Source organism: Rutilus rutilus (assembly GCF_951802725.1).
Source record: "Rutilus rutilus genome assembly, chromosome: 25".
Classification (NCBI taxonomy): domain Eukaryota; kingdom Metazoa; phylum Chordata; class Actinopteri; order Cypriniformes; family Leuciscidae; genus Rutilus; species Rutilus rutilus.
The window spans coordinates 23,551,275-23,568,082 of record NC_140229.1 but is presented as its reverse complement, the minus strand read 5'-3'; the positions used below and the strand labels follow the sequence as shown (position 1 = coordinate 23,568,082).

Below are 16,808 nucleotides of genomic sequence, written 5' to 3'. Positions count from 1 at the left end.
TTCACATTACAATTTTGCTGTCTGAGAGCCATTTCACGTTTGTAAAAGATTTCTCATCTAAGGCACTCTGTAGTCTTTAAATGCTTAATGTTGTTTTCACTACAGTAATTAACTGCCTTTGTGATAAACATTAAGCTCCAAAGAAGTGTCCGGTTGTTGGGACCAAAGTGTTGGCTGTGGTGTGTATTGTGGAGTCTGACACAAAATAAGTTGATGTCGCACTTGGGCTTTACCCAAGATCTCACTGGGATAATTTTATACAGTGTGACAAACAATAATTGTAAAAAATAATACAGTGTGTGCTTGACTTAAGGTGTATATTTGCTTTTTATATTGTCATACCAGCTCTAAAATTAGCTTCCTGTCTTTTGGTGGGAAGTGAGAGAGAAGATAAATTGTTAAATCATGTCATGTTCTTGGGAAGGCTTGATGACGTTAAAGACTGTATGAAAGGGAAGTTACGAGTCTTTCTCCTATTGTGTCATATTTCTGGGTCACTGATTTTGCCTGTGATCCTGGAACATTCCTGTCCGAACACATAGTTCGAACCCGACCCATATGTCATCCCTAAAATTAGAGAGAAATGATGGGGGAACAACACTGATGAAGAAGTACCTAATCCTGGCTGTCAGCCTAAACTTGACAAACTCAAACCTTATCCCACAAATCTGATTGGTTGATTGGAATGTTGTTCCGGGATGAACAAAGATGTTGAGCCAGGAACATGATGCACTTGGTGAAATCAGGTTCATAGTAGTTCTGGGTCACCATGAATTTGCCAAGCAAGACATGTTCCTGGGTCAACATATTTTGTTGATCCTGGAACAACATTCCTGTCCAAAAATGTAGTCCTAACCCTATCCCTACCCCTAAGCCTAACCTTACCCATAAGTTATCCCTAAAAATTAGAGGGAAATGAGATGAATAACACTGATGCAGAAGCACCAAACCCTGGTTGTAAGCCTAAACCTGTAAACACAAATTGTAAACTTGTCCCTGAAATCTGATTGGTTGATTGGAACGTTCAACAAAGATGTTGATCCAGGAACATGTTGTACTTGGTGAAATCACGTTCACCGTAGTTCTGAGTGAAACAGCTTCTCGAACAAGAAAGCTGTTGGATTTTGATAATCTGGAATTGATTGGATCATTGGATTGTTGTGTGCTATTGCTGCGATCTCATGCGAGTGACATGTTGTCCCGCCATCGTGCCGGTAAACACGTCATCAGAGAAGAGAAGTCTCAGCTAGAGGGAGGGGAAGTTATTAAAAAGTTATTTCAGGAATTAAAAATAATGATGTGTACAGATAAATCATTTATAATAAACACTGACTAGTCTTATTGTTTTAATGAAATATTGGCATTTTGATTTTGTGGTTTCTTTACGTTTTTGGGATGTTCAGTCAGATGTGAACACTTCTCAACGATTCCGAAGAAGGATATGTTTAGAATGTGGTCTGATATCCATCCCTTGCTAAATGATTCTCATCCATATTCCAGAGCTCTGCCTGGTGCAGGGTATGTCAAAAGATAACCTCTATTGCTGTAGTTTGCAAGCTACAATATCCTCATATTCGGTTGGAGATTGGTGAATGTACGGCAAACGAAAGACATCACGGTTGGTAGAGAAAGTCTGGAAGAGGATCATAGTATTTAAACCTTTAAGCACTCATATCCTCTCTGTCAGCAACATTAGTCTGAGTCAGACCCCTGAGCAACTGCGGGAAGCAGCGCAGAGGTATTAGAGCCATCTAATGCCTCTACACCTCCAGTAACCTGTGCATCTGCCAAGCTGAGAGGACGCTGGCACCATGATCAAGCTTAAAGGCAGGAGGCAAAGCCTTTTCCCCAACTATAAACTTGGGGTCACAGCCCCTGCTCCCAAGGATCCAGAGGACTCCGAGCTTCCTTTCGGCCAGCAAAACTGGGTGAAACCATGGAATTCGATGCAGGAATTAAGTAAGGATATTTATGACATCTACGCAGAGTATGAAGACGACGAAGAGGAGAGACTGATGTCCACCCCTAGTAAACTGTCCTCTCCGACTAAGAACTACATGCTCAACATCAACGTAGGAGGGAAGGTCTACCAGATCTCTTACAGGGTAGCAGCAAAATATCCCAAAACAAGAATCGGCCGTCTTGCAACGTATACGGACCACAACAGGAAACTTGACCTCTGTGATGATTACATTGTCCAGAACAATGAGTTTTTCTTTGACAGGGATCCAGACATCTTCCACAGCATATTCAACTTCTATAGGACTGGAGTTCTCTGGATTAAAGATGAATTGTGCCCACGCAATTTCTTGGAGGAGATCAATTACTGGGGCGTTCGTATCAAGAACACCCATCGCTGCTGCCGCATTTCATTCGAGGAACGGCAAGATGAACTCAACGAACAGCTGAAGGTGCAAAGAGAACTTGAGGCAGAGGTGGAAACTGAGGAACATGAGGACCTGTTTCAGGATATGGCTTTTGGTCACACACGTTTCCTCATTTGGAACTTGATGGAGAAGCCCTTCTCATCGGTCACAGCCAAGCTCATGGCAGTAGCATCCAGTTTCTTCGTGCTGGTGTCACTTGTGGCTATGACTCTCAATACGGTAGAGGAAATGCAGAAGATGACCACCGACCACTTGAGTGGGAAGACCTACTGTGAGTATGTGGAGATGCTCTGCATTGCATTTTTTACCATGGAATATATTCTCCGGCTTGTGTCCACACCTGACCTCACACACTTTACAAAGAGCATGCTGAATGCTGTGGACCTGATCGCGATCCTTCCATTATATCTTCAGATGCTCCTAGAGAGTTTCGAGAGTGACGACTATGGGAGACATGGTAGCGATATTGAGACTGTAGGACGGGTTGGTAAAGTGGGGCAAGTTCTCCGCATCATGCGACTCATGAGAATATTTCGTATCCTAAAACTGGCGCGTCACTCTACTGGACTTCGAGCCTTCGGCTTCACGCTCCGGCAATGTTACCAACAAGTGGGCTGTCTTTTCCTCTTCATTGCGATGGGAATTTTCACCTTCTCTGCCATGGTTTATACCGTAGAGCATGATGTGCATCACACAAACTTCACCAGCATTCCACACGCATGGTGGTGGGCAGCTGTAAGTACATGTTTTTTCAGGTTTATGCCTGGTATAAAAAGTACTGTGGTTGTACCATGGTAAAGGGATGGGATTAGGTGATGATGCAAAGATACTTTAATATATCGTGGTCCTGACATTATCCATATACAATGGGATGTACATAGTGCACCAAATTATGATGGTATATCCATGGTACACGTCCAAAAAACATGGTAATATCATAGTACTTTTCTGTGTAGAGTACTGACAGAGCAAGACTTACTGGTGTCCTTCTGCTATAACGCTATTAAATGCTTCCTCTCAGTTGTGTTAAGCCCAAGTGGAACTACTTTGCCTGACATCAACTGCTCTTCTTAACTCTAGTTCTATTTAATTCTAATGACATTTCTGGCGTTTTGAGAATTCGTGACAGATTTTTTAAAATCTAAATAGATCATTTGTCATTTTACTGCACACTGAAGTATTCCTCGTCCATTTATTCCACAGGTGAGCATCTCCACTGTGGGCTATGGCGACATGTTTCCAGAGACCGCTCTGGGCAGGATTTTTGCATTTGCGTGCATCTCGTTTGGAATAATTCTCAACGGCATGCCAATCTCCATCCTGTTCAATAAATTCTCTGACTACTATGCAAAGCTGAAAGCCTATGAATACACCTCCACTATAAAGAATCGCGGGAAAGTGAGGTTTGTGAAAAGGGCTGCAAAGACATTCACAGATTGTTTTTAGGGTGTGATGCGCTGACCTACTTTTTTTTTTTTTTCACGGATTGATTTTTAACTCATGGACAACGAAAAATTCTAAACAACCAGAACACCCAAGTAACTGTCTTCAAACAACTGTATAGAAACCAAGTTGTTTGTGCCGCTGGGATACATTTATATTGAACATCTTTTGTACTACACATAAGCAGCACTTTTTTAATGCTGAATCGCTGCATTTAGACAGCTCTTACAGGTTATAATGGAGTTTAATAAAAACTCTTCTTGGAACACCAATTTATTTGTCATATCAACTGTTAAAAACATTAGATTTTTACTGTGCCATAAGTAATAGTAAGAAAAAAAAAGTCAATATATTTTTATATGGGCTAAAGGCAATGTTAAGATAAATAATCCAGTGTAGACAAACACTGCTTCAAATAATCAGTTGAAGGTTTTAACATCTGGCCAAGCACAAGCTCACGATCAGTACTTTTTACAATCTTGTATAGGCATTTAGTGTCAATCAAGAAAAGCCGATTTATATCAACTGGTTTCCTCTGGAAGCACTCTGAGCTGGGCAGATTGGAAAAAGATCTCCTATGAGGTTAACTGCCGTATTGGCAGGGCTATTTCATGACTTAAAGCCAATTTACAGAGGTTAACCTGTTAAAATGAATTCAGAGCTGACATCCTCATTACAACAGCTTGGCATTGAATGTGACTTACAATTACAAAAACTTGCTGACTTAATAAAGGGTGGCCATTGTGACGTCTATAAGAATGCACTGCAGACAACTAGAATGTAATTAAATCTGAAAAGCATGCTCATGCAAGCATTGATAATCCTTGAAAGATTAATCCTTGGGGATCATTGAAGTCCCAAGGACAGATGGAAGTAGAGCAGGGAAACAAAATTAATTTTCAAGCCTGCATGTCTCCATCCTCAAAGCTACCATATATATGTATGAAGACTTCAGATGTTTTTATATATAACAAATTAATCTCACATATAAATCTCCGGTCATATTTCACCCCAAAAAAACAAAAAGAATTTGACTTGGCACAAAATAAAAGCACATTTATATGACCATTGTGATTTTCATGCCAATTAAACATTTCCTCCTGAAATTGGAAAGTGAAATAATCCCCTCGTCTTGACAGAATCTTTTTTTTTAAACAGCATATATTCAATTTACTACAATAAATATAATTATGATGTATAAATATATTTATCAAATACAAATCGTCATGTCCTTGATTTGTTTTACAAGATTAAACATTAAAAAGAGTAAGAAATAACTCAAAAACAGGTCCGGGTATTCTTGTGTATTTTATATTTACATACATCAGCATATAAATTCACAATTAAAAATCCAGAAGAAAGAAAAAACTAAATAACATTGATTTGGGACATCAGCCTCTTTTAGGCCAGTTTTTCCAGCAGAACCTCAACTCCTTTACAGTTCTGGATCTTCTGTAGTTTAGGAAGGATGGATTTCAGCATAACTCTCACTTCTTCAGCAACACTTTCATCTGCACTGTGAAGAAGGCTGTGGAAACACAAACAAAACCAAATAAAGCAGCTGAAACTTGAATCAAATGCAACCAACCAATGCAAAGATCCATTCATAGATTAAGTGCTTCTCTGTATGCAGCATGGGCTTCAAATTTGTGAAATTTGATTGGTGGAAAAAAGAAGTGACATCAGAATAAACAAAGAGTCTAGGCTGAGAATATAAAGAAACAAATCTCTCGCTTCTTAAAGTCTTAGGGAGATTATAAGAGGTCATGCACAAAGACTGAGGCTGAGACGGGGAGTGGAAAAAACCCATAATCCTTTGCGGGGTGTAACTCAAGGGTTTGCAGCTGCGAGCCACAGTTTAGCCCTTTATTAGCATACAGACAACAGCATGGCATAATGAAGCAGGGCTGTGGAAGATGTGCTTAACCCAGAGCGAACTGTGGGCAATTCCTCCAGCTAATAATCGACAGTATGATGGAAAAGCAGCAAATTTGTGATGTCATAGGATAAGCACTTTGAGGCTTTGTGAAGCAGAGGCTTTAAACATGAATGAATGTACAGGCATGTTCTTCTGGGAGTATATTCAGCGTATTTAACGCTCAAACAACAAAGGCTGCTGTGCTATTCTTTACGCCCACCAATCCGAAAGCAATTTACTGGAGTACACAAAAAGGAAGGCATTTTGTTATTTCTAGTTCTGTTCATTTGTGGCAGCCATAAACTTACCAACAAAGAACAATGGCACCACGGTTGACTGAAGCCCACGTCTTGAGGTCCTCCAACTCCACCTTCTCCAGAAGAATCCTGGAAAAACGCTCTGTGGACAAAAATAAGGCAGGAGAGGACAGTAAAACTTGTGTTTTCATGTAAAAACTGCTCACTTTGTTTTTATTAGCAGGCTTTACACAGAGCAAAGTGACCTTTTAAAATAGAAAAGGAAACCCTAAAGTATCATGAAAATGAATGTGTCAGGGTTTAACATTTTGTACTTGCCCTCTCTCTCTGCCTCCTTCATCTTAGCGTCCTGCTCGATCAACCATTTCAACACCAGGTGACCAGCGGGGTGTTCTGCCATATGCAGCTACAGGAAACACAAATATCAAACCATTACCTTAAAGCTTTTAATGTTTATATGTCTATGTGGTGTTTTTAATATGCTTTAAGACAAACAAATGTACAAATGCATAAGTCAACACCATTGCTGAGTATTTTCTCCTTAAAACTGCAGTGCACTCCATGTGTTCATGGCGAGAGCCAGGTATAGATATGAAAAAAATTAAACTAAAGATGTTTATTTGAGATTCTTTTTTTTTTTTAAACCTTAAGACTAAGTCTGGATTCACTTGGTTACAAACCTTTTCAAAAGTATCAACAGAATAAAACAATTTTCTCAAAGGAGTAGAAGTATTACAGTCCAGCAAAATGTGTTTAATGGACAGTGGATTCTAACAAGATGAACACTTTGGTGAATTTTCTCTTGATGGTAAAAAAATGATACGCGAGTCTTGAGTATCCTATCCGGCATCGTGTGTAAATGACTTGATCTCAGTGATTATTTATATGGATTTTTTTTTTTTCAACATCAAGATTTATTTCATGTAGTATTGTTGTTTAAAGGGATATTTCACCGCTTTAAAGATGAATATGTATTTAAATTGGGTCATTTATGTAGTAGACGTGAAATTATTTTAAAAGTTGATGCCTTCTAGACTGAGAAAACCCAGAAAATGTATTTTTGGCTCATGTGGATGAAAGACCTTCGAGGCCACTCCCAAGCCACGCCTACCGGGTACAGAGGGCAGTATCGGGAGAAATTATACAACTAGGCTACTAGTTGACTTGAAACTGAAAAGACGCCGTTTTATCGTGAGATCCCCCTATGGGCGGGTTGAAGACATGCGGAACGAGCTCCTCCTCCTGGCTGTAGTCTCTCGCCTCTGGACGAAAAAGCCTCCGATGACGCTAAATTACGATTTTTGTGCCATCTGAGGTTTTTTCCCCAGACACACAATACAGAAACCTCTCGTCTCAGAGGGACATGAGGGAGGGAAGCACGGTCATTCGAAAATACTACCGGGTTTCTACTGATACAAAGCTTAAAGGAGAACTCGGCAACTCTAGCAAACTCTAGTCACTTCTTCGCTGATTTTCCCTTTTGTTGTCGCATGTTTTCCCCACGAGCTCCCCCTACAGCTGTGGGGGGGGGCGTATATTTCACAACACGGTCGTAAAAAACTCACTTGCGGCGGCCTCCTCCCCCTATACCGCTGCTCATGTGCGTTTGTTTTGATCGGAGCAAGCCAACTGTATCGTGTGGAGCTATGTCTACCGAGGTGGGTAATACATCATACATGCGTGTGTGTTTATGTTGAATTGCCGTAAAGCAATTCGTGTTTCGCGCTCGTTCTCGCTTCTCACGAGACTTCCAATTTCTATCTTGCCGGGACGGTAGTCCCCAAGTTGCAAGGTTGGTTTTCCGCCTGGGAACGCTGGGGGGAGCGGGGAAAGTCACCAATATCACCAGAACAGGTTGTTTAACCATCCAAATGATTTCTAGACAGTTTTATTAAGTTAAAAAAGTTACCAAGTTCTGCTTTAAGCACTGATCGGTCTCAGATCTGTGAAAGGTAGAGCATTTAACTGGTTCTGTAGAGCTTCTTTAACAGCACTGTCTGCTTGCTCATTACCAGAGATTCCTCAATGGCCAGGAACCCAGCAGAAAATAATATTACAATTCTTTAATTCGAGAGATGACAATTTGATTAAGATCTTCACAGTTGTTGGGTGATCACTTTTTAAAGATTCCAATGCTTCAAGACATGACTTTGAATCAGTTATTATTAAAAAAAACCTTTTGTGAAGAAATCTCAAACTTCAATGCCAATAATAGAGCATTTGCCTCTGCAGTGAAAACATCACCACATACTAATACTGGTATTAATGACAGCACTGCAAATTTCCGAGGCTGAAACCTGTAGATGCGTTACCTGGCCGTCTTCTCCACCTGGTACGAGGGGCCCGGCCGCCAGAGCCGCCACCGCCTCCATGGCAGGCCTGAGATCTCCAATGGCAGCCCCCAGGATGTCACTCACAGCCACACAGCTGGCTTTATCCATCACCATAGCCCGGGCGTTCTCACACAGGTGCTCCAGCAGAGGAGGGGACACGGCTTCCAGCAGCTCCTTCCTCCTGATCGCTACATCCTTCTTACTGGAACACCAAACACAAAATGCTTCAGCGTTTGAGTGGAGCATTTCTTCCTCCATCTTTATTGTCCATCTGATACAGTTGATCCAAACGGCATGCACATTCATAGAAAAGTGGACATTTTCTCATACGCCATACCTGTGTGCATTGCCGTCACCTTTCTCCAGCACCTGAATGATCTCGGGTAAGAGGTGTGCGGGGTCTCTTGGGCTCAGGAGGTAAAGCAGCACTTTTTTACCATGTTTATTGCTGATTATGTCAGATAAGGAACTAAGCATTTCCTGAGAGCAAAATAAGACAAGATAAGAAATATTAAATCATCCAAATAATGAAAAAAACAACAACAAAAAAACAGAAAAACTGCCAATAAAGAAATATCAATCTAAAGAGGACTTACTGAGATGATAATTTGTTTAACCAACTTGGTGTCGTCAATGCAATCGAATGCAGCCAATAAGACAAGATGAGCATATTCACCCTGAAAATAAATAAAACTTATGTTTACTTCCATGAAACATTTAATGGAATAAACGACAAATTAAAATTATTAAAATAACAAATTATTTGAGGTTTGTTAATAATGTGTCTAGGTCAACTTTCCCCCACAAAAATCAAATGAAAACAGAAATGATCATTTTCTTAAAGAAAACAACGCTCATGCGGGACAGCCCCTACTACTGGCTGTAGTCTTTAGCCTCTGGCCAAAAAATCCTCCGATGATGCAAAAATTAAGATTTTTGCGTCATCTGAGGATTTTTTCCAGACAAAAAAAAAAAATACACAAATCTCTCGGAGGGAGGAAAGCACGGTAATTCGAAAATACTACAGGTTTTCTACTAATACAAAGCTTAATGCTAAATCTTGAAGTATCCCTTTAATTGTGGCCAACGTGTATTGGAGAAAAGAAATTTCATAATTAGATTTCCCCCCCATTTTGACTGGTTTTACTTCCATGAAAAATTTGATTGTGTACTTTTTGAATGAAAGGTCAAAAGGATTCACCATGCAGATGTTTTCACAGGCTTCTTTGGTCATATTTACCAAGGATCCCAATCATTTTGACCAGGACTGTATATACATATATATATATATATATATATATACAGTCCTGGTCAAAATGACTAAATGGACTAAAAAACACTATATTTTACCCTAAAATCCATATATATGGATTTTAGGGTAAAATATAATGTTTTTTAGTTAGATTCACTCATTCATAGATTGCACAGATTAGAAAGCCATCTTACCATTGCAAACTTTGTAATGTATGATTTCATTGTTTTTACTATAACTTTGCGGTCCTGAAAGAAAGAGCAGAGACAAAACCATGTCAGACTAAAAGCAAACGCCAGCAATCATGAAGAGTGTCATTTGGAGAGTGTAAAGGAGTGCTAACCTTAGGTGTGCCGTGCCATAAACAGTGCATGGTCACTCTGGCTCCATCGTGAGTGTGTGCCATGTACACGACCGCTTCTCTGATGGCCTCGATCATCTCCTGAAGGACAGCCCACAACAGACATCAGTACAGACAGCAGACGGTAACATCAGCAGTCAAACTGGGCACAACACTCACCGTTCTCTGTTTGACAGGAGCGTGCTCAAAGAAGTCCAGAAAAACTTTGTGGACCAATGAATGTTTAATGACGGCCTCCCTGTAGAGGGAACGCAATGCATTAATTCACTCAGAAATAAAGTACTAAGACTCTATCATCACATGCCAGTAGGAATAGGCAGTGTGATGATACATATCTGTAATAAACTGTGAAAATAAACTGTGTAACAAAATTGACAACAGGTTTTTGATACATCAGGGTTATTTTAGTATTAATAAAATACTATATTATATTTTGAATTGCCTTTTATTTTTATATTTCAGCTTTATTATAATTAAATTGTTTTTAATTCAGGTGTTACATAATGTGAGGCTGCTTTTGCAGTGATGCATTATCATTCATTCATTTGTTTAAATTCCACCACGTGTACATAGATAGACGGACAATTAAAGCAAAATTAAAAATAAACTGTGGACAATTAAAAATAAAATAAAAAGCCAAATGGATTCCTCATATTTTGATCATTAGGGGTGGGGGGAAAATTTAGATTCTTAGATGCATCGCGATGCGGACATGTCACATGGACGATTCTGAATTGATTTACAAATGTCAAAAATCTATTTTCTAAATGTTTTTTTTTCTTTTTCTAATAACGTAATATTGACGGAACGCAAAAGGCGGAACCCTGAAGCACGGACGCGTAGTCCCCGGACAGTCTGTGGCGTGCGCATAACAGACACATGATGGCTGAGCGCAAAATCCGAACGGCATCCTCTTCATTAAAGCTGACGTATGGAAAATGGCATCATTTCATTGTGTTCAGTGTGGCCTATTTTGTATTTTGTATGAGAGCTGCTTTCTGTATTGTTTAGTTTTCACATTAATATGCTGTAAACCGATCTGTCATACGTGTGTTTACTGTACTGCCCTCCACAGTCACAGTGTATATCAGTGCAGCGCCAGTCACAAAAAGTTACATTTTGACAGTGCTTCCTGCAGATGTTCATTTACTTTTTTTGTATAAGCTGTTTTCTCATAAATCTTAGACTCTTTATTATTTATTTGTGTATAAGAGCAGCTTTGTATGTTACTAATTATTCAGAATATGCATAAGTCCACAAGCATTATTTTTGTATGAGAGTTGCTGGTACATAATTCTATATTTTTGTATGAAAGCTGTTTGTGATTTTGCTACAGCAAAATGTTTATTTTTTTGTCTGAAGGATTATATTGCTCTTTGCACATAACATGTACCCTGGTAATCCAGAGTTCTCGCGAGAGCACAAGTTGAATTTGCTCAGCGAGTTTACTCTGGTGTCGAGTAATGATGCTCATTAAATATGCCCCTCTATCTGAGCTGCACCAATCACATCGGGTTATCTGATATAGGCGGGCCAGAGGCGAGCTAATCAGATGACGACAGCGCTGTGACGTCGAAGTCATTAGTAAACATTGCAAGATGGCTATGGATGAATACCAGTTGTTTGAAACGGCTTTGGCCGCTACAATGAACGAGTTAGACTTGGCTTTTTATCTAAAAGAGGAACAGAAGACGCCGCTCGAATCGTTCCTTTGCAAGAAGGACGTTTTTGCTGTTTTGCCGACCAGATACAGTAAGAGTATAATCTACCAGTTAGCTCCGCTAGTAGCTAAGCGAATGGGGCTTGTTGTGATTGGTCATAGTGTTATCCAATTGCGTGCAGTGAGATTTTCAAATGCATGCTTGGTGCCGCCCCTCGAGCTGGCCGATTTTCATTAGTCGACGCCAGACCATTAATCTTTTAGATTTAGGTCTGGATTTCCAGGCTACATAACAGGATGATGTTGGTTAGAAGTCTAGTCTATTATTTTAAATTAGAGATTCAGAATATGCTGAAATTTGTATTCATTTACTACAAGTTTGCAGCTAGTACAGGCACACATTTCTTTTCCTGTTGGTTCTTTGTAATGTGACATATGCTGGCAAATGTAACCTTACAGTTGACTTGCCAAATCACTTCCATCTGTTTTATTAATAAAAGATATTGGAAGTAAATTCTTTATGGGTCATTATAAATACTTTGCTTTAAAAGTACCATGTAGTCACAAACACACAAAAAAAGATGCATTGATAATCATTTTAGCATCGTAATCTGAATCGTAATCGAATCGTGAGGTGCCTAGAGATTCCCATCCCTACATGTCAGCTTTAAGAATAACTCACTTCTGTGCCATTGGTGTGAGGATCTGCTTCATTTCATCCATGATGCTCTCCATTTTCTCTGGATTTGCTTCCAAAACCTTCTCTAGCGTAGGACAAATTGGGGACTGGCAAAAAAAAGCAAAAAAAGCAAATGTGATCAGCATTTTTATGACAACAAACACACTTATCTTTCGGTTTACATAAAGCTTCTAGGTCTCTTATCCGGCAGCTGAGAGCACACGTACCTTGCAGACTTGGAATACGTTTCCATACAGTTCCTCAGTGAGCATGAGTCTCTGGGAGAGGATGGCCTTATCGTTGTAAGCATACTCGACTACTGAAGATGCCTCGGAGTGCCTGAGCATCTGTCTGACCTTCCCCTTAAAAGCCAGCATCACTTCCCCCACCTGCTGCTTACTCCTGCACCAGAAAAGAGTTCATTACCAAACCATTCTTGTTTGAATGCATCATTAAAACATCATTCTGAACCGAGCCTAAAGTCAAACATAGCAAACACTTAAAGGATTAGTTCACCCCAAAATGAAAATTTCCTAATAATGTACTCACCCCAAGATATCCAAGTCTTTCTTTTCTCAGTGGGAGAGAAATTATGTTTTTTGAGGAAAACATTTCTGGATTTTTCTTCTAACAATGGACTTCATTGGTTAACCATCGTTTTTAAGTCCAAACCAATGCAGTTTCAAAAGTCTTTGAAGTGTTTAAACGGGCTGTACGCGATCACAGCTGAAGAAGAGGTTGTTATCTAGCGAAACGATAGGTCATTTTCAAAATAAAATTATAATTTATAGACTTTTTACCTTCAATAGTTCGGATTGAGCTGATCAACAAACGGACAGGGAACTACGTCATCACGTTGAAAGGTCACGCCGGCGCCAGCAATACTATTTGAACTACTATTCATATTCATCAGAATGTTATTCATATACTATTCATATTCATATTCACTGAATACTATTACTATATATATAATAGCAAACAATACTATTTGAACTATCCTCCTACGTACGGTCGCATTGTAAACAGTGGGGCGGTACTTCTGCCGGCGCCGGCGTGACCTTTCAACGTGATGACGTAGTTCCCTGTCCGTTTGTTGATCAGCTCAATCCGAACTATTGAAGGTAAAAAGTCTATAAATTATCATTTTATTTTGAAAATGACCTATCGTTTCACTAGATAACAACCTCTTCTTCAGCTGTGATCGCCCGTTTAAACACTTCAAAGACTTTTGAAACTGCATTGGTTTGGACTTAAAAACGATGGTAACCAATGAAGTCCATTGTTAGAAGAAAAATCCAGAAATGTTTTCCTCAAAAAACATAATTTCTCTCCCACTGAGGAAAGAAAGACATGGATATCTTGGATGGCATTGGGGTGAGTAAATTATTAGGAAATTTTCATTTTGGGGTGAACTAATCCTTTAAAGGATGCAATTCATACAATGTTGTTTTTCAAGTAACTGCATTATAATGGACTCTCTCTGAACCCAACCGTTAAAGAGATTCATAAGAAATGGATGTGACTTACCCGTACATCAGAAACTTCTTCACAATGTTTCTGGCGTATTTCGATTTACTCAACTCCACAATGTGCTCTAGAAAGTGAAATATCAGGGTAGAGAAGGGCGATGAGAGACGATCACTTCACATAAACACACGCAGCTCATTACACTGACGATAAGACCGACCTTTGAGTTCCTCAAAGACCTCTTGCCTCTGGTTCTCACTGCCAAACTGAATAAAGCACTGAAGCACTCGTGTGGAATCATGAGCAAACGCAATCTAGCAAAAAGACAACCACAAAAGAATATTTCACAGTTTGAGAAATATAGTAATTCAGCGCAAAGAGTCTTTACTTACGGCTTTAATTTTTCCCTTCACAAGATCCTGTAGTTCTTTCATCAGTTTTTCCCTCTTTTGCTTGTCACAGTCTTTCCTGTAATCCACAAAACACACAGATATGAGCGTTTCTTCAGCTTTTGCACTTACCTCCCAGGTTTTTGAGATTTATTAAAAATTAGCTGCTTTTGGTTTTATGAAGGTCACATTCTTGAAATTAAAAGTTTCTTGGAACAATATGCATATTATAATACTTTCCTACTAAAGACAATCTATACAAAGAGAACCATACACAGGCCATTTCAATATTTACGATCAAAACAAGTTACATCAATTTTGTCCATAAATTCTTTCAAAAGTTAGTGTACTTGGTTACCAAGGAGATACCCAGTGCAAACAAAGCATGCTTGAGATGATAAATATTATTTGCGAACAATATTTGTATCCTTCATTGATTGCATGTATAAGGATAAACACAATTGATTCGCCACAGAATGAACTGATTTGAGATGAGATGGAAATGACTGTTGAAAAAGACTCTATTGTGATGCATGTGTATCTATTGTTTGACATTTCAAGAAGACAATTAAACTGAGTGTGAAAACTGAAAAGTGTTTTATGACAGCTTGTTATTATTGTTAAATTATATTTTTTATTAAACGCCCATGACTGAAGAAAAACCCATAAACAAAATCCTTGCGTGTAATAACCATAAGCACTTACCGTCTTACAATTTCCCACACTTGTTTGGCTCGGTTTACAATCTGGTAGCTGTCCTTTCTCTCGTTCTGTTGACGATTCTGTTTCAAATCTTTCTTTTTCTGTTTGAATTCATCCCATTTAGGCTTCTTCCCTTCAGAGCCTTTGAAAGAAAACGTTCTATTCATTAATTTACACCAAAAATCACATCAATTCATAACACACCATTACAGCGGTTCCCAGGTAAGACACTCCAGGACATATTTTGACATGTGTACCTTCCTCCGGTTTGCCTCCATCTCCAGGGTATTTCCTCTTCTTTGCGAACTTTCCACCTGTTGGTTTTCCTTTGAATGTCTTTGGTCCTCCATCTGCCCCTGTTTTTTTTAAACTCTTTGCTTTGTCTGTGTTGTAAGGTTTGAATGGCCGTTTTCCTTGTGGTTTTCCTCCAGTTTTACCTAATGAAGGAAAACACTGATATTAATGCATTGTAAGCATTTGCCTGAGCATAAGCTGTGTTCTGGATTCTTTACAACACTGCAAAACTAATAATTAAGAATAGGTGGAAATCTTACAGCATAATATAAAAAATAATAATGTAAAAGAGGTTACCTTTCGGCTTGAATGACGTTTTCTTGCCGTCTCTGGGCGTGAATGACTTCTTTCTCGGTTTAGCCTCCATTCTGGACTGGAAACGGCTGATTAAATTATCAGATTGCTGGTTTTACAATTGTGTTTTATTCTCGAAGCTGGAATGCATGGATTTTAATCACGATACAATAGAGAATCTCCTGTGTCTGAACGACACCCTGTAAAGAATCAAACAGTGGCAATTTAAGTTTCTGTAGTGGCTTATACAATAACCTAAAAATAATGACAAGCAAGTAGTCTAATCAATGTTACATATATATTTACATACTGGACCAGTTCTCGTCCTAACTGAGAGGCTATTTCGTTGTTCTTTAATAAAACGACGAGACACGTTTTCCTACTCACCCATGTGTACAGACAAATCACTTTACGGCATCTGATTTCCAGCGTCGTAAGGAACTGGGAGCCCGTTTGCGACAGTCTGTCGCAGCGTAACAAGACACCTTAAAAGTCACTGGCATATTTGTTTAAAAGATCGTTTAATATTTTTTTTTAAAATACCGTTTAGAATATTTTGATATTTTAGTTGTTATAAAATAGTTAACAAAAAATTGCAATAAGGTAAAATTGTAAAATAGCAAAAGGATGTCTGATTCTCCTACAATATCTTCTTTTGTGTTCAATAAAATAAATAAAAACATGCAGGTTTCGAACAACATACGGGTGAGTTAATGATGATGACCTTTAACCACTAGAGCGCCAAAAGATACATAGTGTACCATTAATATCTTTATTTATTATCATTAACAGCCTGCACCTGTCCAATAAAAAATGCCGTAAACACATTGAATTAATTTGGGATTAAAATTACTATTTTAAAAAATCTTTAAAAATCAACTGTAAACATTAAAATTTTCAAAAAAATCAAAATAAGAATTCAGCCAAAACTCTGCCAACATGACATCACATGACATGAAATACACCAACAGCAAAATATTTGTAATTTTTAAAATAGTATAATTTTTCTAATCGCCTCTCACTGGTAGTTGTGTTAAGAATCATATATAAATAATGTACGTGTCGTGCATTTATAAAATCATAATTATGGAGAAAAAAAGATGCTACAGCAAAAACACAATCGCTCTCACGAGAGAAAATCTGCTGAGAAAATCACGAGAGCTCTATCTGCTGGTAGAGTTGTGCATCTCTGAAGCTTTATTATTATTATGAATGTATGTCAATGCATACTACATCCTGTCAATGCATCTCTGAAGTCTAAAATATGGGGTGGGTGAGTGAGAGTGACGATACACAACCAACAAAACAAAACAAAACAAAACAAAAGTTAATATCTGTGTATAATGAGTAATCTGAAAGGGGTTTCACTTGC

The 16,808-nt window shown here is 38.7% G+C and overlaps 2 protein-coding genes across 3 annotated transcripts; one reads left to right on the top strand and one right to left on the bottom strand.

Moving 5' to 3' along the window:
• Nucleotides 1–1,699: 1,699 nt before the first annotated feature.
• On the top strand, nt 1,700–4,946 carry kcnv2a (potassium channel, subfamily V, member 2a). Its single transcript, XM_084401033.1, has 2 exons — nt 1,700–3,122; nt 3,591–4,946. Exons 1-2 carry the CDS (start codon nt 1,812–1,814, stop codon nt 3,831–3,833), a joined length of 1,554 nt encoding a protein of 517 aa, XP_084257159.1. The 5' UTR covers nt 1,700–1,811; the 3' UTR covers nt 3,834–4,946.
• A 173-nt stretch (nt 4,947–5,119) lies between these two features.
• On the bottom strand, nt 5,120–16,179 carry pum3 (pumilio RNA-binding family member 3). 2 transcript variants are annotated; one of them, XM_084401031.1, is made up of 18 exons: nt 15,824–16,179; nt 15,440–15,636; nt 15,106–15,285; nt 14,852–14,990; nt 14,150–14,225; nt 13,978–14,071; nt 13,818–13,884; nt 12,518–12,692; nt 12,294–12,397; nt 10,111–10,189; nt 9,934–10,032; nt 9,785–9,838; nt 8,935–9,015; nt 8,676–8,818; nt 8,318–8,540; nt 6,324–6,411; nt 6,057–6,147; nt 5,120–5,358 (listed from the first exon to the last, which is right to left on the bottom strand). In XM_084401031.1, the coding sequence occupies exons 2-18, from the start codon at nt 15,507–15,509 to the stop codon at nt 5,232–5,234; spliced, it is 1,890 nt and encodes a 629-aa protein (XP_084257157.1). In that variant the 5' UTR covers nt 15,510–15,636; nt 15,824–16,179; the 3' UTR covers nt 5,120–5,231. The 2 variants fall into 2 exon arrangements, with proteins under 2 accessions (XP_084257157.1, XP_084257158.1); XM_084401032.1 differs by having other exon boundaries at nt 15,747–15,852.
• Between the last annotated feature and the right edge of the window lie 629 nt (nt 16,180–16,808).

Bases quoted from the DNA above. Each gene is read 5' to 3' on its own strand.
- kcnv2a (XM_084401033.1), top strand. From the start codon at position 1,812: ATGATCAAGCTTAAAGGCAGGAGGCAAAGCCTTTTCCCCAACTATAAA. The intron at 3,123-3,590 runs GTAAGTACATGT...TTTATTCCACAG, and splicing joins ACGCATGGTGGTGGGCAGCT to GTGAGCATCTCCACTGTGGG.
- pum3 (XM_084401031.1), bottom strand. From the start codon at position 15,509: ATGGAGGCTAAACCGAGAAAGAAGTCATTCACGCCCAGAGACGGCAAG. The intron at 12,398-12,517 runs GTACGTGTGCTC...TTTTTTTGCCAG, and splicing joins ACGTATTCCAAGTCTGCAAG to TCCCCAATTTGTCCTACGCT. The intron at 10,033-10,110 runs GTGAGTGTTGTG...GCTGTCCTTCAG, and splicing joins CTCCTGTCAAACAGAGAACG to GAGATGATCGAGGCCATCAG.